General features: G+C 36.4%; 1 protein-coding gene and 1 long non-coding RNA gene across 5 annotated transcripts in view; one reads left to right on the plus strand and one right to left on the minus strand.

Annotated features, from left to right (window-relative positions):
* The window catches only part of LOC113063316 (uncharacterized), a 102340-nt gene extending 101225 nt beyond the window's left edge, over positions 1 to 1115 (minus strand). Inside the window, exon 1 of the long non-coding RNA XR_003278660.1 lies at positions 309 to 1115. This is a non-coding gene — a long non-coding RNA (uncharacterized LOC113063316). The remainder of the gene's footprint in view (positions 1 to 308) is intronic.
* Positions 1116 to 1605: 490 nt separating this feature from the next.
* Positions 1606 to 26650, plus strand: LOC113063317 (pre-mRNA 3'-end-processing factor FIP1-like). Of its 4 annotated transcripts, none has more exons than XM_026233618.1 (16): positions 1606 to 1905; positions 3510 to 3555; positions 4704 to 4749; positions 4825 to 4922; positions 5139 to 5188; positions 5842 to 5934; positions 6051 to 6178; positions 7093 to 7136; positions 10033 to 10132; positions 10206 to 10338; positions 13974 to 14025; positions 14131 to 14265; positions 17974 to 18032; positions 19105 to 19309; positions 25126 to 25272; positions 26272 to 26650. In XM_026233618.1, the coding sequence occupies exons 1-16, from the start codon at positions 1833 to 1835 to the stop codon at positions 26417 to 26419; spliced, it is 1557 nt and encodes a 518-aa protein (XP_026089403.1). In that variant the 5' UTR covers positions 1606 to 1832; the 3' UTR covers positions 26420 to 26650. The 4 variants fall into 4 exon arrangements, with proteins under 4 accessions (XP_026089403.1, XP_026089404.1, XP_026089405.1 ...); XM_026233619.1 differs by having other exon boundaries at positions 4849 to 4922; XM_026233620.1 differs by lacking the exon at positions 14131 to 14265.
* Positions 26651 to 26739: the final 89 nt, after the last annotated feature.

The following is a 26739-nucleotide window of genomic DNA, read 5'->3' on the forward strand; positions in this document are numbered from 1 at the left end:
TTTTTTTTTTTAATGAGAAAGCAGCCTAACACAATGTCATTGAAATGCAAATAAGGAAGACATGTTATGGGAGTCCATTAATCCAAAATATACAAAAATGGCCAGTGCATGAAATAAAAAAACTAATAAATAAAACATGGTTTTGCCTGTAGTGCCTTGACATAAGTACTAATGACTGAATACATATAGCATTTAAACAGACTGGACTACACCTGTAAGATCAAGAGTTCTGTCAATAAACACTATTGATGCTTTATTCAGGGCTGAATTCCTCCTGGTTTTGGCCTGTGGATGACTGGCCAGCTCACCTGCGATCAGACGGCTCATCGGACTCACAGAACAGCTCTCCTCACGGGTACCGATGAACTCAAACAGGGTGTTGATGGCTGATGCGAGAGATTTAATCTGAATCTGCAGCTCAGATGACAGAGAGTGCATATCCACATCCATTCCAGCCTTTTCTCGTTGATGGACTCAAGATCCACTTTCAATAAAGGGAAGAGATCAGAGAAAGCAGTTAAAAAGGTGAAGGTGCTGTTTCAGAGGGGGCGAAGACCACAGGCGAGTAGGCTACGCATCACCTCAGCAGTATGGTTCATATATCACCCATCCACTCACACAGTTTCTCTTCAAACCGCTCAATCACCGGGTTTTCCTCCAGATCAGTGGTCACATTATTCACAAGCAGGTGAATGGAGTGCGGAATAGTTGTGAAAACCACGCAGTAATTGAAGCGACTGAGGGAAATCATGTCTTTGATAATGTCTGCCGTTTTACCTTTCAGAACGATGCTGACCACAAACACAGCTTTGGATTCATTCTGTCCACCTGCTTCAAAGCTTGAGAATTGTTTGATGTTTCGAGCTCGAGCCAGAAGCGCAGCTCCTCCCTTCCAGTGCAGACTCTCAGAACAGCGATCATCCATTAAACAACAGCATTTTTTTTTTTTTTTTTTTTACCTTTGACAGAACTTTTTCCCACGTCTGACCGGGGAAACACGTGACTCCGTCCGTGGGCAACATATTTCTGTAAATGCTGGCGTTTCAAACTGAGACGAATGATAGCAACAGCAGAACTGTCAAACAGACACCATTCAAAACAAACCCATGTGAGTCTCGAAGGGGGCGTGGCGCAGAGAGAGGCGTCGCGATAATTATGCGTCATAGTGTAACTATCAGCTGGGAGTTTTGAAAGCCACTATTAATTCTTTAACAATAACAAGAAAAGCAAAGCAAAAAATACATTAAATGACTGCATATACACATCCGTTGATTTACAACGCACAATGTGGGGGATTTGCTTATCAAGAGGCATTGATTAAGAGGCCGATATACTAATTAATATTTTGTCTCAGTATTATTTGATAAAAACGATGTTTTTCGTGGTTGCCTTTAATTATGCTAATTGTCCAACATTTTGTGATATTTAAAAAGCTAGTGTCAGAGTCAAGTAAACTATTTGTCTGTTAAAAAATACGTTGACATGTTTCTTGTCATAATAATGGAATAAAATACAGTCATTTGAACTTGATGCAAAGATAAATAAACTGACGCGAGAATACAAACAAACAAACGTTGCCTGTAATTAGTATATTGATGTGTTGAAGTTGAACTTCCTGCGACTCCCGCACACGTGCGCGAGCAGTGAGATGTGTTTCTTTGGTAACGCGCACCTGCTACACCAACACGCGGCGTGTCACTGTGACAGCTGTGTCGGTAGACCCTAAAACTATTATCACACTACGCAAAGTTACTTTGTCGAACTCGGCGAACCATTGGGTTAAACTGAGATCTCAAATCTCAAAGCAAAAGCGCAAAACCCCGGAGGAGATCATGTCCACAAGAGAGGTGACAGAGAAAACAGCTGATGAGAGCGCTGATGACGAGACAGACTGGCTCTATGGAGGTGAGAAATAAACACACTGATGATTCAACTTTCAAAACTGTCTTAAGTGATTCAGAAAAGCAAAACAAACTTCCTCGTGGTGAGATGGAAAAGCATTACTCCAACATCTACCAAAACCAAAAGCACACGTGTTTAAGAAAGGATCTGATCCTAAGTTTATTACATCAGAAACCGTTAATTATTCAGCTGCACGCGTTTCATAACATTTACTTTCAAATCAACCCTTACAGAGAACATATGGCAAGAATACATTGATACACATCTAACGTAACAGCATCATGTAGGAAGTGCTGATGCATTTAATAGCATCTGATCAAAGTTGGACAGCTCTTCAGAATATTGTTTATTTTGTTTTATTTTTTTAAAAAAAATCCGTATCAAATATGGCATAGGACATGACCGATGCGCTATCATGTCCAACAGAGATGAATCTGAGAAAAGAAAAACCTATACATTGTACTATAGAGTTGACATTTTAAATATCAGGTTTTAAAATCGTATTTACATTTTTCCATTCAAGTTCGTTTGTTTGAAATCAGTATGATTCAAATGAGGTCCTTAACCCTCTAAAGCTTGACATATACAATAACAGTAAGAACAGTTTCACATGTATTTAAAATGCCTAGTTTTATGATCTGTATTTATTTATTTATTTTTTACTGTGGTAAGCAAAATATGCAGTGCAACGTAATACAATGATGATTGAGAGAAATGGGCAAATACATGTTCCACAAAAACATTTTAACATTATTTGTATATAATTAATCTTATTAATAGTACCTGTATACTTTTATAACTTAAAAAAGGAAAGAAAAAAAAGTAAGTTTCAGTCCAATAACAATAGAAAAGTTACATTACATTTATTTACTAAAATGGACACACACTATGACCTGAAAGTGAATGCTTTTAAAATTATAATAATAATATAATTATAAATAAATAAATAATAAAATAAAAAGGAAGAAACTATCTGATGACAGAAAGCTTGTGATCTTGTTGATCATTTAAATCCCTTACAAATTTGCATGTCAAATATGTGACCCTGGAGTACAAAACCAGTCTCGCTGGGGTATATTTTTAGCAATCGCCAAAAACAAAAACAAAAAAACATTGTATGGGTCAGAATTATCGATTTTTCTATTATGCCACAAATCATTAAGCTATTGAGTAAAGATCATGTTCCATGAAGATAATTTGTAAATTTCCTAGCGTAAATATTTAAAAACGTAATTTTTGATTAGTAATATACATTGCTTAGAACTTCTTTTGGACAACTTCAAAAGCGATTTTTTCAGTATTTAGATTTTTTTTTACACCCTTAGATTCCAGATTTTCAAATAGTTGTATCAAAGCCAAACAGTGTCCTACCCTAATAAACCATACATCAATGGAACTCTTATTTATTCAGCTTCCATATGATCTATAAATCTTAATTTTGAAAAATTGACACTTAAGACTGGTTTTGTGGTCCAGGGTCACATATGTCAAGAGTAGGCTTTATAGTGTTAAAAAACAACTAAAGCAATAACTTTAAACTTCTTTAACTGTCTGTTTCCATGTAAAAACAAATCTTGTCCTATTTTCTACTTCTTTTTCATAAATAGATGACAATTTTGAAGAAGAAGAGACAACAGAAAAGGAAGTTTTCAGGTGAGGATGCCCAACAAAATGTGTTTTGCTTGTTGATGAGTAGAACTTTTCATGTTTTAGCATCTTTATCTAAAATGCTAAAAAACATTTATCTTTTAAAGTCTTTATGAATGGATGCTTATCCAAACTTTTGTAGTCTACACCGTTCACAACTGCATTGAAAAAGGCAGAAATTTTAGAGTACACAATGGTGCAAAGACCTTGGTTTTAATTATTGCAGTATTTCTGTTGACATCTTAGATTTAATCAGGCAGTTGATTTATTAATCTTTTTTTTAAAGCTATTTGAATAAGCTCTTCCTCATATTTGATTTCATTTGCATTTAGAAATGTACTTCATCAGCATTTACTTTAATACATGGCCCAAACACAAACACATGCACAGTTCAACTCTCTGTCGTCTTGGGATTTTCTGCTCCTGGCAATCTCAGAAATTTTCAGGTCACTTTAAATGAGTGTGCCCATTCAGAACAAAAGAGGCTGACACATTTATTTCCTGTTAGGGCAAGAAGCGTTGTACAAATGAAGCATGTACATTTAATGCCCGCTTTGTAATGACCATATGTGCACATTAGCGGTATGTGACAAATCTTTGCTGATAGACCTCTTTTCAAAAATGCTCCCAAAGTGGATCAAGCCACATGTGTCTGGTGGAACTCTTTGGACGCTTGTTAAATTCAGCATTGGATGTGCACAGGGCTAATACAGTATAAGCTCCTCTTATGTGCTCACTGAGGTAGGAGTGAGAAGGAATATTAACCATTGTTTTATTCCTCTGCTTCCCGGCATTATGTCGAGACGTGTTAGCTGTTTCTTGGAGTTGACACAGCGTTTTTCATCGGTTGGATTGCTTCACCTTCATTAGAGTCGGGGGAAAAACTCAAACCCAAGCGAGAATTTTCCCTCACACTGCATTAGCCTTAAATAAGCCTGATGAGGCCGCAGTGATATAGGCCTCACTTAAACTAACTAAATCCCTTTTTATATATGTTTTTTCCCAAACTGCCATTTAGCTAAATATAATCTATATCATTCCCTAGTTTGAAGATGTAACTGAATCTTGATTATTTATGTGATCATTTACCGGTAATAGACACATTATTTGTACAATCTAAATGGTTAATTATAAACGCATCTCTTCTTCTGCAGTGCTCTGATTGGTGATGTTGATGGAGTGAGTGGACTCAATTACCAGGTGCTAGTTAAAAAAAAAAAGATCTATTTCGGTTGGTTGTGATTATCTAGGGCATTCATTTACCTTTACAAACAGCCATTTTGTTTTTCCCTCACAAAGGAGAGTGAATCAGACAGTGATGATGATGTCTGTGTGACCATCGGTGACATTAAAACAGGCGGATCTCAGGGCTCGTGAGTAATTCTCACAAACATTTTAGTTATATACATAGTTATAGTTTAGTTATATATATATATATATATATATATATATATATATATATATATATGTATGTCACTGTGTCAAGTTGTCTCGTGTCAAACAGAGATACTGATGACATCTTAAAGTATTCTGGGTCTAATAAATTGCTATAATGATAATTAATGGTCTGTTTGTGGTTTACTCTGTAGGTCATTTGGTTCTAGTTCTGTTAGTCTGAACATAAAGACCTCTGTATCAGGTAATAATGATACTCATTGCAGTACAATCTTTTTTTAAATATTTGCTTATTATAATTACCAACAATGTAATGTGCCCATCAATTTTTTGTACAATCCTGCATTATTTATACTTCAATTTCCACCCAATTACAAATATATTGTTTATCAATAATAGAAAAGAATGTAGCTCTTGTAATTAGTAGTTCAGCCTCCTGAGGTTAACGTTTTCTGAATGTAGAATTTCCTTTCACTGACTGTTAATTTGAAAATGAAATGACATCTCAATGTCCATCCCTATTTTGTGCCCTGTTGTTATTGTAATAAAAATATGATGGGGAGCTATGTCGAAAGAAATGGAGAGACTGTCATGCCTACAATTGCATTATGACACTGTAAAGTGACATTCCACTTTTAAAATTAATTCAAATTATTATTATTAAACTTATAGAACATTTCCGTTCAAAAAGTTAAAATATTTCCAGAGTATTTATAATAAAAAATACATATTCTATGTCTTATATTTCTAAAATTGCTATCATGCATTCCAGAAAGGAAGCTTAAATTTAAACCTGACTGAACTGTGCTGCTGAGAATCCCTTTAGGATATTTCTCTGGGTTTGGTTTAATATGGGTGTGAGATCCAGCCTCTAAAATCTTATCTGCTGTGAGTCAGGCTCCAAGTCCAGAGGGCTGGATCTGGATGCTGAAGGCAGTGTCCTGAAGGTGGATGTGGAGTCCTTTGAGGAGAAGCCATGGAGGAAGCCAGGTGCAGTTGATTGCATTAGGATGTGTGAAGTGTTTGTGTGTTATTCAACCTCTAGTTCATATATATAGGAATCTATATCTAGTACACCTAACAGCATGTGTTGTGTATAAATGCAGGTGCAGAGCTGTCTGACTACTTTAACTATGGTTTTAATGAGGACACCTGGAAGGCTTACTGTGACAAACAGAGACGACTACGCATGAGCCTAGAGATCCTGAGCCTGGGGTCATTAAGCAAAATAATGGTACATTTAACATAAATAAAATATGCCCTTACTTCTACCATGATTGTTCATGCTAAGATGTTGATAATAACAGTTGCACTCAACTCAGAAATATAATGTTTTTGACATGACTTGAATGCATCATGAACGATTTGCAAATGTTTCCAACAGTCTGATATTATTATGTTGCTGAGCTAACGGCACAATAATCAGCTCTTTTTCCAGATAGCACATGTATGTCTGCAAGATGTCTGTTAAAGATCACTTCATCTGGAAAGCATCTGCTGTGTATAAACGTCTTTAAGATGTCAATTTAACATACAATCTAAATCATAAACATCTTAAAGACATTTTCTAAATGTCTATTTGACATCTGATAGAAAACGTCCTATAGACGTATTGCAGGTGATCAAACACACATCTTTTTTTAAATATTTTATTTTATCATAATTGTATGTTATTTTAGTTTGTGAACCTTTCTTTTGCCTTGTCTGCCAGATTTGTTCTTTTTTCCATTGAGCTCAGTGCAGAGCATTCTGGGGCTGCATTCACCACATGCAAAAATGCCTTAGAATTAGGCTAAAACAAAATCTTAGGAGAAGGCAGCTAACTGGATTCGTAACTTTTGGAACAACTTTTACTTTGCCTATGGTGACTTAAAATTCTGCTTCTGTAGGTGGCTCATGAGTTTTTGGAACACTTGGGTATGTAGAATGAGTGTGTATACACTACATGTTTAGGTTCCTGTGGCTCAGTGGCAGAGCATTGCGTTAACAGCGCAAAAGGTTGTGGGTTCGATTTCCAGAGAACACATGTTAGGTGAAAAAAAAAAAAAAAGTATAGCCTGAATGCACTGTAAGTTGCTTTGGATAAAAGTGTCTTCTAAATGCATAAATGTAAATGTATACATATAAGTGTGTGCTCTCTCTCCCCAGGTTCATCGGAGTTCTAGTAATGATCTGTCAGAACACTCAACCAGGTACACCAACCCTTTATCAAACGCATCAGTATGAACCAATCAAGAGAAACAACCAACCCATCACACACACATTGCACACATTTTACTTCTTGGAACAACATAAGGGAGAGTATATGGGAACAGAATTTTCACTTTATTGGTATGCTTTCCCTTTAAAACACTGAAATTGGCCAAAATTTTGGCTTTGGCTTTAATCCTAAAACCATTTAAAAGCGATTTCAGGTCTTTTTAAGTGTTTTCCTAGTATAGTGGATGCAACAATCTCCTTTCAAACTCAGTCCATGCACTGATGCATTAGCTACAATCAGCTGTCTGTAATCAGTTGATTAAATTGATCTTAAAAGGTGTACCAATGATGCAAATTATGTGATGTCAGAGAAGGCTAGTCAGCCTTTGCATACAATGTGACTATAAATAAACTATATCAAGAATCTGTAAAGAAGAGGACGTAGAATAACTACAGTATACTTGATGTCATTTCTGTTGCTGTTTTCTCTATATTTGTTCTTGAATCATCTCGTGCAGTTGAATTGTTTGGCATAAGGGCAGTGTAGCACTCTTAATGGTTGCTTATTTACTGTGCGTGCTAGCCATGTTACCAGTAACAGCATCATTACATGATAATGGCTTTCTGCTGTTGTCCCAAATGCTCTGTACTTATATTATGAGCCCTGTATGCTAGTAAAAAAAAATATTTTTTTTCCCAGTTGATCTCTATCAGCTATTGTTTTCTGTTCTCCCCTGAAGAAAACATCCTGACTGTTGAAACCTATAATATTTCACTAATACTTTTCTGTGAGACACAACACAAATACACACACGCCACGGTTCAGCCCTGGTGGTCCAGACTCTTTTTGGTCCTGGGCAGGAGTTAGCGGGGGTGATTTTTAATCAGCCATTCCTTGAACCTCTCCTCAATCAGTTGAAGGTTATGCCTCGCTCAGGGGGACGTGTATGAACTGGAGCATTCAAGGGTAAAGCAACAGTCCGGCTTTCATTATTGCACATACACGTACAGACAGGATGCAGGAGTCAGTCACTGTACGCCCATTTAAACACAGAGCATGATGTGGCATTTTCAGAATCAAAAGGGTCTTAACAGAGATTGTCATTCGATCTTGTTCAGCCCCATTAAAATGAAATGTTTTTACATGAATTCATGTGCATATGCAGGTACTCCATGCTTAATAAATGGGACTTACTTAAAGTCAGCACGATTGAATGCATGTTATTGATCTTATTGTGAAAAATTCATCCATGTTTTATTTTTGAAAACATCATTTTTAATCGAAATGTCATATCTGAATCTTCTGGAAGATGTCAGACTTCTCTCTGGTGATGTATGCTGGGCTTCTCCAATCATTTAGTCCTACACCCCTGCAAGCTTATGTTCATCTGCCTCAATTGGAGTGCAATGCCCACATAATAAAATCACATCAAAAACTGATGCATAGAACCGACTCCTTTTCCTATGTTATATTTGAGGTAATGTGTCACACTCGGCTGTGCATCACAATACAAAAAAAAAAATTAATAAAAAAAATGTCACTACTTCTATTTCATCGTGAAACACAAAAGCAGACATCTGTTTTAATATTCAAACAGTCATTGTTTACAATAATGTTTTGGACCCCACTGATGGTTGAAATGTTCTAAACAAAATTCTTATTTTGTCTTTCACAGAAGTGCACTCAGAAATTTTTGTTCATGTTGCACTGATTGATATTGTGTCATATTGAGCTAAAACGGACACCTACTGTAGCTGCCAAGTTTTTGGTACTAATGCTACAAACTTATATTTGCTGATATATTAGCCATGATTACTATATTCCACAAGTAAAAGCGTTACAAGGGGTTTAGCAAGATAACGTGAGTAATATTCAACTGGTCATGTGATCTCATAATGACCACTTTCATAGTCAACCCTCTCTATGCACACACAAAAAAAAAAAAAAACTTTTGTTAAGATACAGATATGAAGGAAGTTTTAGGCCCTGTCCCAAACGACATGCTTCATGTGGACTTGTGGTTTTGCAGATTTACAATGGCTGCCACATGCAGGCTGCCAACAGTCTCTGTTTTAGTTGTCCCATTCGTTAGACAGATGACAGAATTTTTATTTTGGTGTGAACATCCTTTTAAATTGAAAAATCTGTCTAAAATATTTACTGCATGACATAGATTGCTGAGGTTTAAAATACAAATGACAGCAGACTGCAGAGCCAAGGCTGGGGTGTGAATTTTTTATGTGTACCTTTTCATAAAAGCATGAGAGGATATAGCACTTAAATCGTCTGTTGTGTCTGCTGAAAGTAGGTGACATCAGAAGTGTGCCAGTTTAAGGCTTTTACATTTGTATGAGTGTGTGTTTTTGCCTTGTAGATGACTCTTACTCTGTCCCAAACTTCCCCAGCAAGACAGAAACAATAAGAAAGCTGACTGTGTTACTTAGACTCTTGAATCCTTGCAGCATGCATAATGTTTAATGCAGCATTAATGTGCTCTGTTCCATCTGATTAATTTTTAGTGACTGAAATAGGTTATTGCCCAGTTCATTTGTGCATTACAGCGAGTATTTGTAGCCTTGTTTCAGGAGACTTGAAGATTTATGAATGGTGATGACTACCACACATTCGCGCAAGCGTATGACTGCTGTGTGTACTTGAGCTTAAAATATGTTGAGCACATCAGAGATTTCCCAGATCAACACGAAAATCACATTGACTGAGATTGTCTGTTTGTGTGTGTTCCAAGTATGCCATAGCACAAAAAAAGAACCTTTTGTGGTTCATTAAATGGCTTGTAGTGTGTAACGCACATTTCATCCTCCTCACTCACACATATGGACTCAACATATTGATCCAACTTTGATTTATGTGTGTGGGTGTGAATGCAGGAAGTCGAGTGGTGGGATCAATGTTATCGGAGGGCAAGCAGGGACCATCAGTCGCGTGGAAGGAAGAAGACGTCACAGTGCTGATGAAAATAACATCCAGGTGTGTTTTTGCTTGTTTGATGGACACAGAGTGAATCGCTGAGTACTGATCTCATATACTCGTGTTATTTCAGGTTGTGTCAGAGCAATCCTCGGACACAGAGCTATCTTCCCCAAAGCTGTTGCCCTTCTTTCCTCCCAATATCCCACCTCCACCTTTCCCTCCTCCCTCCATCAGCACCACACTTCCCCTCATACCACCACCTGGTAAGTGAGCTCCGTGGTGTACACTCATGCACAATCACTGTGTCAGCAGAAAAGGTACGGGTCTGTGCTGTGTAGTGACGTAGTAGCATGTGAATGTTACGACATTGTGGGTTTTCCTTCAGTATGTCCTTGAACAAAAGTCTCACTTTTAATATCTGCAAAATCAAGCAGAACACGTCCGATAGTGACACAGAGCAGCATATTAACCAGCTTATTAAATGTAAATCAGATTATTCTCATAACCAGCAGGTCAATCCACATAATACTATTAATAAGATTAAATTAGAAATGTTAATGTTATTTTTCAGAATATATTGTAATGTATACAGTACAGACGAAAAGTTTGGAAACATTACTATTTTTAATGTTTTTGAAAGAAGTTTCTTCTACTCATCAAGCCTGCATTTATTTGATCAAAAATACAGAAAAAAACAGTAATATTGTGAAATATTATTAGAACTTAAAATAATAGTTTTCTATTTGAATATACTTAAAAAATAAAAAATTACTCCTGTGATGCAAAGCTGAATTTTCAGCATCATTACTCCAGCTTTCAGTGTCACATGTAACATCCAGTCTATCACATGATCATTTAGAAATCATTCTAATATTCTGATTTATTATGAGTGTTGGAAACAGTTCTGCTGTCTAATATATTTGATGAATAAAAGGTTAAAAAGAACTGCATTTATTCAAAATAAAAAAGAATTTCTAATAATATATATTCTAATAATATATTTTCTTTACTAACACTTTTTTTTTTTATCAATTTAACACATCCTTGCTGAATAAAAGTATTGATTTTATAAAAAAAAAAAAAAAAAAGAAAGGAAAAAAAATTACTGACCCCAAATTACTGACCAGTAGTGTATATTTATATTTTAAAAACATAGCTTCTTTTTTTTTTATTTTTTACTTATAAGTATGTATTTTTCGCCATTCAAATATTGCACACTAGGTCTGTGATTCAGAATGCAGTGAAATGTCCCATGATGCCCCAAAATGCTGTGTGCTTAAGGTTCAAAGTTAGAGTTCAGGTGCTAAACCAGATGAGCTGCAGCAGCTGTGTGTTTTTCATTTGACAGTGACTAAATATTGAGCATGCATGTGTCTCTGTAGGAGTCTGACAACATATGCGCTTGAGCTGGTGTGTCTGTATCCAGGTGTGTGTAATTCTCTCCAGGTTTTCCTCTGCAGCACAGACCTAACTTCCTGCTCAGATGCTGCACCTCCACATTTTTAACAGAACTTCTATATTCGAGCTCTCTTAACCCTACCCCTCTTCTGCTTCAAAGCCCCATCAAAAAAATCCCCTTCTGCCAAATCCTGCCACCCCTCCACCGGCCCACTCAGACCTCTCACTTACAGACTCACACTCAGGACCCGCTCATCCTTTTTAATACAGTCAAAATATCAAACTTCCTGGTTAGGCCTAGCCTTTGAAGTTCAGCCTATAATCCAGAACAGGCCTTTTTCATTTTATCATAGAAGCCCACCTCCCCATCTTTAAGTTATAGGCCTCTCTATTTTTGACTCACTCCCCCTGCGGATATCACCATCCCGTTACGGCCACGCTGTTCCTTTTGTGTCATTAATCTGCTGCGTGTGACTAAAAATAGCTCAGGGCGGGAAGAATGAAAAAGTGGCATGCTAGCAGAATCGTGGCACTGAAAATGTGCTGAGGGGGAAAGATGGAGAGAGCCAGTTGTTAGGAGAGGAATGGTTTGATTAAATGAAGTTTTTTTTTTTTTCATTCATGTCATAATTTAATGACAGATTTGTTAGGAGAGGATTTGTATTTATACAGTTATTCTATTTAGGGGATTATATTATATTACAAAAAGAGTGATCCGCCTGTGATACTTTTAGAGGACATTAATGGTTGCAAGCATTCATAAAGTACCTTTAAGCACCCTTTACACAATATATATATGTATATATAAAAAAAGAAGAAAATACTTATAATGATGCTGTCAACTCTGTCTCTCTCACACACACAAAACAAATTAAAGAAATTTGTTAATTCATTAATTTATTTATTGTAGTAAATGTGTATGGTAGCACTATAGAGTAAGGTTGTGTAGTTTAACATTATTGGTTATGCATTGGCATGAACTTAGAATACTTTTACAGCATTTTTTAATGTCGATGTATACAGGGTTTTTTTATGAAGTGTATACAGATGTATACACTTCAGATTGTACATATTCTGTATTTTGAACAAACATGAATACACTAATTTTAAAGATTTTTCAATGTTTTTTTTTAATAAGTTCACCAAGACTGCATTGATTTGACCAAAACTGTAATATTAAGAAATGTTATTACAATTTAAAGTAACTTGTCCATGTTATAATATATTTTCAAATGCAATTCATTTATGTGATGACAAAGCTGAATTTTCAGCAGCCAGTACTGCAGTCTTTAGTCTCACATGATCCTATAGAAACGTGTACGTGTATATATATATATATATATATATATATGTATGTATGTATGTATGTATATACACAATTTATTAATTATTTTAGTTTAAACTATAACTAAATATATGTGTGTGTGTGTGTGTGTGTGTGTAAATATATGTGTGTGTGTGTGTATATATATATATATATATATATATATATATATATATATATATATATATATATATTGTTCTTGATAGTTTATGCATGATCTAATGTTGACAAATTGAAGCTTTTTGTAAAATGATACCATATATTTGACATTTTATTTTTGTGTAGTCTGTTTTGCCCCATTGATCAAAATACACACTGCCAAACTCATGACACAGAAACAGTGTTTGGAGCATCTATTAATGTGCACTACAAGCAGATCTGTGATCTTACTGAACTATTCTAGAGCTTGCAACAGATCTCTGACATAAATTAGCATAGCATCCACAGGCAGACTAAAAAGTAGTTTAGAGTTGTTTAGGGCATAGTTCACAAAGTACATACTTTCTTGAGGACTGTGAAGTTTCAAGGACAGCACAGATGATTTGCGAGGCTCTGTGTGAGTGGATGCATGCGTTGGAGTTGCGCTCCATTTCTGCCTCGTTCTGTGTTAGCCAGAACTGCGTGATTTCTGGGTTTCTCAAATTACTGTTTTTCTTTCAGCCTTTTCCAGTCGTTTTTGTTGTCGTTGAAAACGTATCTTTTGGAGCTGGCCCCCATCAGGGGTCTGTTGAAAAACAAAAGTGGGATGGTGCCCAGATGTGCATGAATGTTTGTGAGTCTGTGGCTAAGTGTGATCAAAGCAGATAAGAGTGTCTCAGCCATGTGATGGAGAATGTGTTTTTTGGGGGTGCTGCGAAGGCCCATTTGTTTTACACACGCATTTAAGGAGGGCGTCACGGTTAGCGGGGCAGTAAAAGTTGCAGGCCACTGAGTTTGTTGAATCCTGTCTGGATGTGTCATAAACAGTGTTGAGTCATTGGAAGTTAGGACATCTGGACATACGCACACAGACTCAAACATGCATTTTTTATAATAAATGAAATCATATGAAGACATTTGAAAATAATTGTACTGCATGTACACTTATGATTTTAATATTCCTCATTTTTCATGCTTATAAATTTGATTTCCCCATATCATAATTCACATAAAATCAGTTTATGTCTGCCGTTTCAGGTTTCCCATTACCTCCCGGGGCCCCTCCACCTATGATACCACCATTAGATAGGTAAGTGTTCATATTCAAGTGCTATTTTTTTCTTACTGGTTGATTGTTATGCATTATAGCAGGGTTTGTGTTTGAAATATGGATCATGTGTGTGTATATGTCCAGGTTGGTGTCATATAGAAACTGGAGAGAGAGACAGAGGAGATGTAGCAGAAAGACGAAGCAAGACCATAGCAGGTCACTATACAGGCAAAAGAAGGAGAAAAAGAAAGACAGAGAAAGAAAGGGAGAGAGAAAGAGGTAGAGCTTGTGAAAGAGACTTAATAATGCTACGTCTTTGCAGAACAGCTGTGTCTCAGAATGCCTGAATATCAGTTTATATTCAAATGAAGTCAGTGGTTGATTGTCCATCCATATATTTTATGCAAATTTTGAGATGTAGCAAAAAATGTAAGAATGGAAACACCAAAATAAGAAAACAAATCTAAAATGTGTGCAAACTAAGCTTGCTTATTTATTTATTTATTTATTTGTGAATACATATTTTAAAGGTAATGCTGTTGAATTATGATTACTATTATTGTAATTTAAAATATATATATTTTCAAATGTAATTTATTCCTGCGATGGTAAAGCTGAAATTCCAGCAGCCATTACTCTAGTTTTCAGTGTCACGCGAACCTTCAGAAATCATTCGAATATGCTGATTTGCTGCTCAAACATTTCTTCTTATTATAAATGTTGAAAGCAGCTGTGCTGTTTAATATTTTGGTGGAAACGGTGATGCTTATTTTTCAGGATTTTTTAAATAGAAAGTTCAAAAGAACAGCATTTATTTGAAATCTTTTCTAACATTGTAAATGCAGTTACTGTCCCTTTTAATCTGTTTAATGCATCCTTGCTGAATAAAAGTATTAATTTCTTTATAAAAAAATACCTTTTGAATGGTTGTGTATATTTCGCGACTTGAATGGACACATAGTTATAGTCAGTTCTATTACCTTTTACTGTCTTGAGAAAGCAAGCAGTAGGCCAAAAGAAAATACATTTACTTTTAAATGGTGTAATGCTTAAATGAGACACGTGTTTGCTACTGTACCGGATTAGCATAATTAATTAATTGTGTGCTAAAACAACCCCAACAGCACATGCAAATAAATGCTACTACCAGTGGGCACAATATTTTTCTTATAGCAGACTGTTATATGGTAAATTATCACTACCAAAAGAAAATATCACAGAAAAAATATATGTAAAGATGAATGTAAATGGTTATGTAAGTTTGAAAGTTATTAGGCTCAAACATTCAGTGTCCCTCATGACAGAGATGGCTGGCTCTTCTTAAAGCTATGATTGGCAGCCTTCATGGAGTTTATGGGACAGGAAATCTTGGCTGCAGCTACAAAAGCTGTATCAGACTCGTTACTTCTGTCTCAGTTCCTGCCTGCAGTATGTAGGGCAGCTCATCAAAGTTTCACCCCAGACTTAGAAGAAGAGAAATCAAGACAAATGCACTAAACTCCCATCTGCTTCAGTTAATCCACTGTGACTGTCTTTCTTCCATACACACAGAATTACTTATTCAGTTTGATCCAGCTCTTTCAGCTTATCCCTGTGCTTGGAAGCTATCAAACGTGTGTTTAAGGTGGTTACGTGTGTGTGTGTGTCTGTCTCTTTGTACACATACTTATTTGCTTTTCAGCTCTGTCTGACACTGTAACTTATCTTCTTAGGACTAAAATACGGTTAAAAGAATGTCCCCCACCCAGTCAAATGCCTAATAAGGCAGAGACAGACACAGACAGGGTGGCCATGTTTGTGACTCCAGCCTCCTGTTTACAGGCATCCAGAACTAACTCCCCATCCATCTATGCCTCATACTCTTCCTCCCTTTCTCCCCAAGACAAACAGCCAAGTCTTGGCCTTTCTATCTCCCCCCAACTTTATTTCTAGATTTACTCCCGCTCAAAGTTTGACAGGCATCATCATCTGCAGAACATTTGTGTGGTTCAGTGCCAATTGTTTTAATGCTGCAGGGAAATCATGGGTACATTTTATATATACCGTATGTATGTATGTATGTATATATATATATATATATATATATATATATATATATATATATATATATATATATATATATATATATATATATATATATGTGTATATATATATATATATATATATATATATATATATATATATATATATATATATATACATTACAGCAAATGAAAAGAAACAAAAATCTGTCTGTTGGCATTATTTTGTTATATTTTTATCCTCTTTACCTCTTTTTATTTGTGCTATTTTTATACTTTTTTCACCATTTCTGACCCAGCTTCCTCAATTTTTTTCTCCCGTTTCCCGGTCCTTAAGTTAGCTTTTTTTCATACTTTTTTTCTGTTGTTTAAAGAATGGTTCTTCTCACGTCTCAGTGTGTCTGCCAAGTCCAAACATCCTTGAAGGAGTTTCCGTTCATCCGAACCCTGCCAACCAAGGACTGTATAATTCATGAATCACTTCCTCTCACACCATCATGCCAAAAAACTCACTTTTCTTCTTATACTCTCTCTTTTTCTGTCCTCTCTGTCATGTACATGCTCATTTTTCACACATAAAAATCACATGCTGGTTAAATATAGTAAATTTAAAGGGTCCTTATTCAAAGCCCTGAGGGACATCCCTGAAATAGTGCTCTCTGGGACATCATTTCAAAAGCACAATACCTTTCCTTCTGCTTTACATTTATCCTGCTTTGGCTCTCCAGTCAACAAGAGAATTTACAGTCCATGTCTAGGAAGTCCATTTTCCACAACTTTTTAGGCAGAGACACTAATTTTCAATTGAAGGCAAATTGCTTTCACTGTGTTTGAACAGATGTCTTGAGACTTGGCATCCACATCCAGTATAACTCATTACTTGTCAACAATCCCTCATCACATGTTGTGGAATATCAATAATAATTGTGTTGTTGATACGGTTACTTACCTGAGCAATGTGGTACAGCCTACTGGATGGGCAGCAACTTTGCACAGCCATTATTGTGAGTCCAGTAGGGTCAAATTCTGCAATGATTAGCTGTCTTAATGAGCCAGTCGCTAATTAAGGCTTACCTCAGGAGTGAGATTGTAACTGCGAGATAATTTAACATTGATTATCACAAATTCCTCCTCTCATCTTCTTTTGTCTGCTCTCCTGTATATAGACATAAAGCAAGAGTGAAGGGATAAGACATACTCAACATGTATTGTAGTTGGCTGAATTTAAAAGGGTTCATAAGCAAGAGAAAAGAAGAAGTGGGATAGAGCAAGGGAGAAAGACAAAGAGAAAGAGAAACCAGAAAAGCGGCATGTTTTTCAGAGATATTAATAGAAACGGTGCACTCTTAACCAACACCTAAACCATAAGGAGTCCTGCTGGATGTGATTTCTTGTACACACAAACTTAACTTCTACTCCTGCAGAACGCCCCGGAAGTGGTGCAGGCATCCAGGGTTTATGGATCACCAGTGGTGTGTTTGCCAGAGCTGTATCTCCTCACATTATCACACACGTAGTTGCACACTGCTGGCACGTTACCGGGCACATGCTGCACTTTGAGTTAAAGCCAGTAACATCAAACAATGAAGAAATTGAGCTCTTAAACAGAGGAACGTCTTTTGATCATTGTAAAAAGGTCTGACTACCTCTTTCTTTCCTTTTCCTTTTTGCCTATTTTGTTGGAATGCTCTATTTATTCCTCTCTCTTTGTTGTTAGTTAAAAATAATGGGGTCTTGCTTTGTTCACAAGGGTCAATTTGGGCAAAGTAAATCATATTTGAATATGTTACAGCACCTCCTTTTCCTGAAAGAGAAAAACGAAGAGTCAGATTAATGTGTATGTGCATACATTTGAATTCATAAAAGAAAAAACTCAAACTACTTTAAATATTTAAAATAAGAACCTTTCAAAATAGCAGATGATTTAACCACACTATCAACGCTAACGTTATCTTTTTTATTACAGCAGTGGACGTTTGGGAGGCTATGATCGACGCTCTGCTACACCTTACCCCTTCCCTGCAGGTATGAACATTGAAAGCTTAAGAAAGTCATGCACTACACTAGTAATCTTGGGTAAAACTAATGAATACATTTTGATGAATGATTGTTCTAAAAAGAAAAAGCCTAATCACCTTTGGTTCTATGACCGTTATAACCTAATCGCCTATAACCTAATCCTAATTTTTATTGATTCAAAGGTTAGGCAATACATTTTGGACTTGGGAAATGAAATAAACTTGCTTATGGAACATTTAGAATTTTCATTGGCTCCTGAATTATGTGTGTGTGGGAAAGGAAGTCTGTGTTTGAGGAACATTTCCTTGTGGGTTTTCCAAACATCTTGTAGCGAATAGTGAGAAAATATTTAGTTTGGAACCTGAATTTGGTCTTAATTGGAGCATCCAAAGTCCTGGACTGCCAGTCAAAAAAAAAAAAAAAAAAAAAAAACTACAGATGCTGTATACAAAGTGTTATCATACTCAACATCCTCTCATCATCACTACACACCCACAAACACACACACGTCCTGTTGAACTTTAGAGGGATGCGTTTCCAGCCACTGAGCATAGAAATGCACTGCAAGCATTTCCACTGCAGTCCAGCACACATCATTGTTGCAGGCAGAGGTTAACAAGGACATACACACACAGAGAAAAATGAGCATGTCAGAAAACCTGCTGTTGCCTTGTTAACCTCTGCATGTTGTAATGATTTGGGCGTGCTCAAGAGGCTAAAGCAGTTATCGTCACTGTGAGCTTTCAGTCATTGTTGTATTCATGTTTGTGAGTAAAAGAGAGGCAGAGAGAAAGCAATAGCTGTTCTAGTAAAAGCAAGCTGTTATCCTGCCATCTGTCTCAAATGTGCAGTTTAAATATTCAGCAAAAATGTGCTGCATAAAACTGCTATGGCTTTTTTAATATAGCTTTTTTATTTAATTAATTAATGTCACTATTGTAAATCATTGTTTGTATGCATGTAGATAGATACATAGATGAATTATATATTTATTTAATTGTATATTATTATTATATTTAATATCAATAGATATGCATTCCTGTCTGCTGCTTAAATCATTTTGTTTTATTTTTTCCAGGTGTGTATACACCTGCAGTGGGCGTGGCTTCATGGTCAGGTGTGATAGACAGCAGCAAGGCATGGGAAAACTACACCCGTCATAACAAGGAAAGGGTTAGAGAGAAAGCCAGAGAAAGAGGACACACAAAAGACCAAGAGCAGGAGAGAGAGCGGTATAGAGAAACCGATCGAGAACACAGCCCCTCCTCCCAAGAGCACAGAAGGTAGGACAGTCAATTAACAGTCTCAATATGGCAAGGTTAATTGAATGTCGAATTGTAGCTGTTTTTAAGATCTGTGCAATTGTTTGACTTGTGTCATTCTAAACTAGCATTACTTCCATTCCTCTGAGAAACACAAACTAGAAATTTGTAGCAACTGTTTTTTTCTACAGTCAGGCTAGTCAAGCTCATCGAATTTAATGCTCTGCCATGACTCATTAAGCTGGGCATTGACTGGGCGCTGGATAAGAAACAAGTGCAACAGGATAAGAAATCTTTGAACTCCACATACACGCTCCATTTACAAACAATTAAAATTATAAATAAATGCATACTCTGAAAGCGCTTCACAACACTTGTGTGATTATACCATCTGGATGCTCGAAATTGAATGGGAGAATGCACGTTTTAAACAGCTTATTGTACAGTAAGTTAATCGCCATTCTAATCTAATGCGCTGCTGCATTGTAACGCACACACATTGGCTACAAACAGTTGCTTGTAGACAGACAGTAGCACACAGAATCATTCAGTAGTGCAACACCGTTCTGTGATTTCTCAATAAAATAGCTTTGAAACTGAAAAGTTCTAGTTCTAGATGCCTGCAGGTAGAATTATTTCACACTCGATTGCTTTCTCATTAATGCGTTCATATAAAAGTAAATGTAAACATTACTGTGCTACTTTGTCTGCATCTGATTTAGAATGAGCAGAAATCTGAGAAATATAACGACACAAAGACAAAAGAACTGTTAAAAATTAGCTGTTATAGAAGCTATAGCCATTTGGACAGCACTGTGTCATGTGTAATAGCTGTGCACATGGTGTTCGAGTCTCAGCTCAAAGTTCAGGCTTATTTGTTCCTTAATGAATCATCAGCAACTAGTCAGACTCAACTTTCCTAAATGTCAACTTTAAAAAAAGACTGTCTTTCAACCCCTAGTCTACAGCGTGTGTAGAGCTTTTAATGCCTCAAAAATGAAGCAAAATAAAAAGGGGTTTATCAGATCTGCTTCATATTACAAGTATGAAGCCATGACAGCTTTTTTGGGAAATGATTGACTGATGATGATCAGATCATTGAGTGATTTAGATTTATTTATTTGTGAACTGAAACAATATTCTTTTTTAAAGAACTTAACAACAAATTAACTCTTTCAGAAGATGTGAAATAGAGTCATATGGACCATTTCTATGGTTTATTTTATGGTGATTTGCATCTGTTTTGTAGCTTGGCAACTTCAGTTATCTTTCATTGTAACTTAATGCAGCAAAGGGGCAGTCATGGCCTAATGGTTAGAGAGTCTGGGAGTGAATAACCAGTGCTCTCTTCCTCTCTCAATACCACGACTGAGGTGAGACCCTTGCTCAAGGCGCCAAACCCCTAACTGCTCCCTTGGCGCCGCAGCAATATGGCTGACCACTGCCCCATGTGTGTCTTCACTACTGTATGTGTGCACTTGGATGGGTTAAATGCAATGCACAAATTCCGAGTATGGGTCATCAAACTTGGCCATGCGTCAATTCACCCAAAGCAACCAACAAATTCTTTAGAATTACTGTGTACCACAGAAGAAAGTCATACAGTTTGAAAGGAATTTTCACTTTTGGCCAATTTATATTTAGTTTGCTTTGACTTGAACATTTGAGTCGTTGCTGTGGTGGCAATATTCAGTGTGATGTCACATGTGGAGAGATCTGAGATTAAAACAGGGCAGTAGGACAGTGGAGAAGCACACCGGTCTGTCACACTTATGAAGTCAACATGCTCTTGCTCTTTTAGATAAGCTTTCTCTTGCTCTCACTTCACATGAACATAAGTGACCATATCTCAATATCTGTATGAGTATGTCCTCTTTAGTGCCTTAAGGGTTGCTTTTTAATCAAAAAGTGTGACAACGTGCTAAATAAAATGACTGTCAAATCTCCACATGAGTCTTCTGACTCATGCTGGGCCTGTGCGAAGCCACACACACTTTTGGCATGGTATGAGGATTAATGTTGTCACACACAGCTGCGCATGCCAAGGCTTTGAGGGTATTTTAGCGGCTTAGCATCTGTGCCATTGCTCTGAGAGAGTAGAGAACCAACTGACCAACAAATTATATTCACTGATGAATATTTGTCTTCTCCATCACTGTTTTATATCATATCAACACTGAAACTGCACAATTCATCACGGTCTGCCACATGCTAAGAGAACGACAACAATTCTGTTTACCATACACAAGCCGGGATGTCCCGTATTTGGGCCTAATTTATTTGTATGTTACCTGTACGTGACCTCCCTTTTCCGATTTTTTGACTACTATGCTGATCTAACCACTGACTGATACAACTGCATCAGTGCTGATCTCTTGAGAATGATCACCGATACCTGTCATCATCCAATCAAAGCCCTCCTCACGCAGTACATAAATCAGAAATCATGAACTGTTCAAGGAAGGCTGCGGAATCTTCTGCCGGCTGCTCGGTCCCACCTCACAGCAAGTGTCGCTTGTAAATCAAGTAAATCAGTTTTGGTGAAAACAGACAATGTGATTATTTTTCACGAGTCCAACATCCCGCCACGCAAAAGATGTGATCAGTAAGATGAACTGCCACTCCAGAGCCTCATCACAAAATGGCAGTCAATCCAGAGTCTTCAGCCATCATGGATTCCCTGTCAGTATTCCTGGGTATCATGAACCTGCTGCATGAAGCCATAAATGTGGGCCCAAGTTGTTTCAGTTGCTCCACCTGTGTCTTCTTTGTTACCCTCCTCGTTCGTCTCCATATTTATTATCCTGGAGTCTGCAGTCCTGTGCTGGTCCTTTGGTATATGTTAGTAGTTCCTGTTGTGTATGTCAGATTTCCTTGTTGCCGTGCTGTGCCCTGTCCTGGCGAGCCTGTTTTCCCTCCTCGGGGTAGTTTGTGTTTGCTTTTGTTTCGTTTTTACTATTAATCGTCCATAAAACCCCATCGTCCTGCAATTGAGTCCTTGCTTTATCCCTCATCGGAACCATGACACTTAGGACATCTTGTGATGTAACAAGTAATGCAAATTTGTAATAAATTTTAATAGAAGTAAATGGATGCATATAGATAATATACTACAGTACAGATAATAAACTAAGTTCATTTTTGAATATGTTGAATAGTTTAATGGATCTGACAAAAGTAAAGTACTCTCAAAACATCACATCTGGCAAATTAAATGATGACATTTTAAAATATTCATGTTAAAATACTGATTTAATTTTGATATATATATATATATATATATATATAATTATTATTTTTTATTATATATATATATATATATATATATACATTTATATACATTATATATGTATTATATATACATTTATGTATACATGTATACATATATACATTTATACATTTTTGAGAAAGTAGTTTATTTGAAATAGAAGCATTTTGTAATATTATAAATTACTTTGTTGTCGCATTTGATCCATTTAATGTGTCCTTGCTGAGTAAAAGTATTCATTTCTTGAAAAAAAATATTTTGAACAGGAGCGCGAGTTCTGATTTTCTTTATAGACTGATGACAAAGTATAATATAGCTCTGCTCATTATTATCTACAGTAGCATAGTACCTCAAACTAAATATCTTAATCACAGATGGGCACATCCAAAGATTACTTCTTTCATAGTACTTGTAATATCAAACAGGTACCTTTATTGTTTTGCCTGATCACTCATGCTCAGATCACCCAAGGTGAATATTAATACCAGGTGTAAACAGGGCCGAACACAATAACAAGATCAGCACAAAGAGATCAACAACACCTGAACTGACAGTCTGCTTCATTTACTTCTTTCTTCTTTTCTCACTTAGCCCTTAATCTGGCTGGTGATGCTCTTAGCAGCTGGTTGGACATTTGGTGAACACTTGTCCCCTAGATATGATCTCATTCCTGTGGCATAGAGAGAGGACTGGCATGTCTTCAGTCCAGCTGGCACGACACCTACACACACACAGAAGACAGACAATCACATCATGTTTTACTCATTGTGCCTTTATACATGGGGCATGTATATGGTTGTAATTCTTAATAAACAGCTTTAAAAAAAAAAAGAAAACACAGATTCACGTGTTAGCGGGTTTCTGTTAGCAGCCACTAACAGTAACGAAGATATCATTTGACTAACTATGAGAAATGCAAAGAGAGGAAACGTCGGAGTTACTGAAAGACATAGTTCATCGAAAAGGTTTATAGCAGTGGAGTGTTCATTTTTGGGTGAATGGTGCCTTTGAGTGAAACAAAAACATTTGACTGTGTGGAGCGATCACACACACTCCACAAGTGCCTCACACTGACCACTGCCACCACAAGGTCTTTTGTCCCCTATCATCTAATTAGTGTTTCCAAGACCAGTCTATTGCACAGCACCTGAGGGCCGGAGGTTTCAACTGACTCGTAATTACAGATGGAGTGATCAAGTTATTGAGTTTGTCTCTCTCTTTTTCTGTGTGAATGTGCACAGAGAAAAAGAGAGAATGTGGTAAATGTTTAATCAGAACCATTCATTAGAATACTGGGTAACACTTTAGAATAAGGTTCCATTAGTTAATGTTAGTTAACTACTTTCATTAACATGAACTAAGCAAGAACAATCCTTCTACAGCATTTATAAGCCTTAGTTCATGTTAATTTCAACATTTACTAATGCATTATTTAATTCAAAAGTTGTGCTTGTTAACATTAGTCAATGCACTGTGAATTACCATGAACTAACAATGAATAACTGTATTTTCATTAAGTAACATTAACGAAGATGAATAAATACAGTAATAAATATATTATTCATTGTTTGTTCATGTTAATTAATACATTCACTAACATTAACTAATGGAACCTTATTCTAAAGTGTTACCGAATACTGTACATCATAAAAGCTGCAGGTTGAGCCATTTCAGAGAGATGCAGTGCGTTTGTGTGGCCCCAACCTTGTTAATTTGCACAACAATTTTTATATATTTGAAATTAATCAGTCATTCCAATTGTGCAGTATATGTTAACCATGTTGGGGAAGCTTGATTTAAACGGTTACTACTTACATTGGAATATGAAGTTCTTAATGATAAAATGATACCTGACAAGTGTAACATTTTAACATTTATTGAGTAAGTGTTTAGATAATGCTGGAGCAAAAATGAAGAAGTTTCCACTAGCTTTGAAGCCTGTTCATGCCTAGGTTGATAATTAAATGATTTATTGATCATTGTAAAAAAAAAAAAAGAAGATGAAAAGAAACAAGTCCACACAACAGTTATAACGATAAAAACAGAGGGACAATAGCATTGAAATCACTTTCAGAATATTTCTTAGGTGATAAACGATAAAAACATTGACAGCCAAATAGATTCCATTCAATGTTTGAGCACTTAAAGTGGCATGCTAATATTGTTATTTTCATAGTTATCTTTTTAGGTGTGAACAAACCTTTAGTCTTACCGTTTCATCAAACAAGGTAGTTTGTCCCATCTGGAGTGTAAACACAGGCCATTCATCTTATTAGAAGTCAGTGTACAATTGTAATGATTTTGAAACTGTCATAAGCTTAGCAACATGCTAAAGTCAAACTCTGTTGAGAACAACTGCCAATTTGCCATGGAGAATTATACTTGTGTGACGTGCAAAGTTTGAGCATTCCAGCCATTGCTTTTGAGGTTCCTTTACAGTTACTGTAGGATGCTGCCCTACATATGTAGCTAACCAAATCATCTTAGTGAAGTGACATGTGAAGTGAAGTGAATGCTCAGAAACATGCTCTGTTTTATAACAGACATGTTGTTCTACATGTGTGTGCAGTGAGGAGGAGCGTGTGTCTCGACACAGGGATCACCGTCATTACGGAAGCGAGAGGTACCGAGAAAGCTCGGGAAGAGAAGGAGTGAGAGACAGACATCGAGAAAGAAGACACAGAGACAGGAATGAACAACATAGATCCTCATGCAGGTAACACACCGGGTCAGAAACTCACCAGGGTGCTGGACAGTAAAAGAAAAATAACAAAGCTAACTAAAATGCCCCAGGTAATGGGCAGAAAATGCAGTGAACTTTCTATTATTTTTTTTAAATCTATTATATAACATTTGACATCTATTTTATAATATTCTGCTTTAATCCTATCTAGTTATGGGTTTAAAGGGGTAATTCACCCAAAAAAAAAGAAAATTCTGTCATTAATTACTCACCCTTATGTCTTCTAAACCTGTAAGACGTTTGTTCATCTTAGGAGCACAAATTCATATATTTTTGATTAAAACCAAGAGTTTTCTGATCCTGCATAGACAGCAAGGGAACTGATGTCATTTGGACTATGCCCTTATTATGCCGCGTGGCCTGTTAACATTTCAGTTTCAACTGCTCTCTATGAAGGACCAGAAAGCTCTCAGAATTCAGCAAAAATATCTTAATGCGTGTTCCGAAGATGAACGAAGGTCTTACGGGTTTGGAATGACATGAGGTTGAGTAATTAATGAAAGAATTTAGATTTTTGGGCGAACAATTTTTTAACACTTTAGTATAGGGACCAGTTTTCACTATTAACTAGTTGCTTATTAGCATGTATATTAGCTGTTTATTAGTGCTTATTAAGCACATATTATGCATGACCATATGATTACATCCTTAATCCTACTCAATACCTAAACTTAACAACAACCTTACCAACTATTAATAAGCAGTAAATAGGAGTTTATTTAGGCAAAGGCCATAGTTAATTGTTAGTTAATAGTGAGAACTGGACCGTAAAATAAGGTGTGAAAATTTTAACAGCATACCAAATGCATGTACAATATGTCCACATACAAAAAATGCCATTAGAGCTTCACATCAGTCACATCCTGCAGAATAACACACAAAGGTGATATTCATTGGGGGCAAAGCATCTTATATAACCATAATATATATATATAGATCATGTGACGACCTTCTCTCTGTCACTCTCATTAGTGGAAGCAGCAGGAGGCGTCATGATAGTGATGACGCAGATAGCCACAGGAGACATAGGCACAAACGCTCTAGACACAGCCGAGGAAGTCTTGAGCCCAGCGAGGAGTGCAATGTGGACCAGGAGAACCAGTCAGAGGCCACAGAATAACTCCATGGCCAGCTGGTGAGCCCGTTTGTGGACCAATAGGAGGTCTTTAGTAAAAGATCATTAGTTTTATCACCAGTCAGAGCCTGAGTGACCAACTGTGAATAGATTCTGATTAATAGTATGCACTAGTATGCACAGACACTTGATTAACCTATTTATGTTACCATTTTATCAATTTAGCATTTCATTTCCTGAAAATATTATTTAAAAAAAATTAAAAGGTGGTCAACAAAGAACACAATTTTTATTTAAAAATGTATTTATTAATTGATTTATTATTGTTTTGTTAATACAAATTTGTATTTTTGTTGTGCCAAATG

This window comes from Carassius auratus, chromosome 45, assembly GCF_003368295.1.
Source record: "Carassius auratus strain Wakin chromosome 45, ASM336829v1, whole genome shotgun sequence".
Lineage (NCBI taxonomy): Eukaryota > Metazoa > Chordata > Actinopteri > Cypriniformes > Cyprinidae > Carassius > Carassius auratus.

What these genes read in the sequence shown, in the direction of transcription:
- LOC113063317 (XM_026233618.1), top strand. Translation starts at nt 1,833, where the DNA reads ATGTCCACAAGAGAGGTGACAGAGAAAACAGCTGATGAGAGCGCTGAT. An exon ending in ACAGGCGGATCTCAGGGCTC is followed by an intron (nt 4,923 to 5,138) that starts GTGAGTAATTCT and finishes TTTACTCTGTAG; the next exon opens with GTCATTTGGTTCTAGTTCTG. An exon ending in CTGATGAAAATAACATCCAG is followed by an intron (nt 10,133 to 10,205) that starts GTGTGTTTTTGC and finishes GTGTTATTTCAG; the next exon opens with GTTGTGTCAGAGCAATCCTC.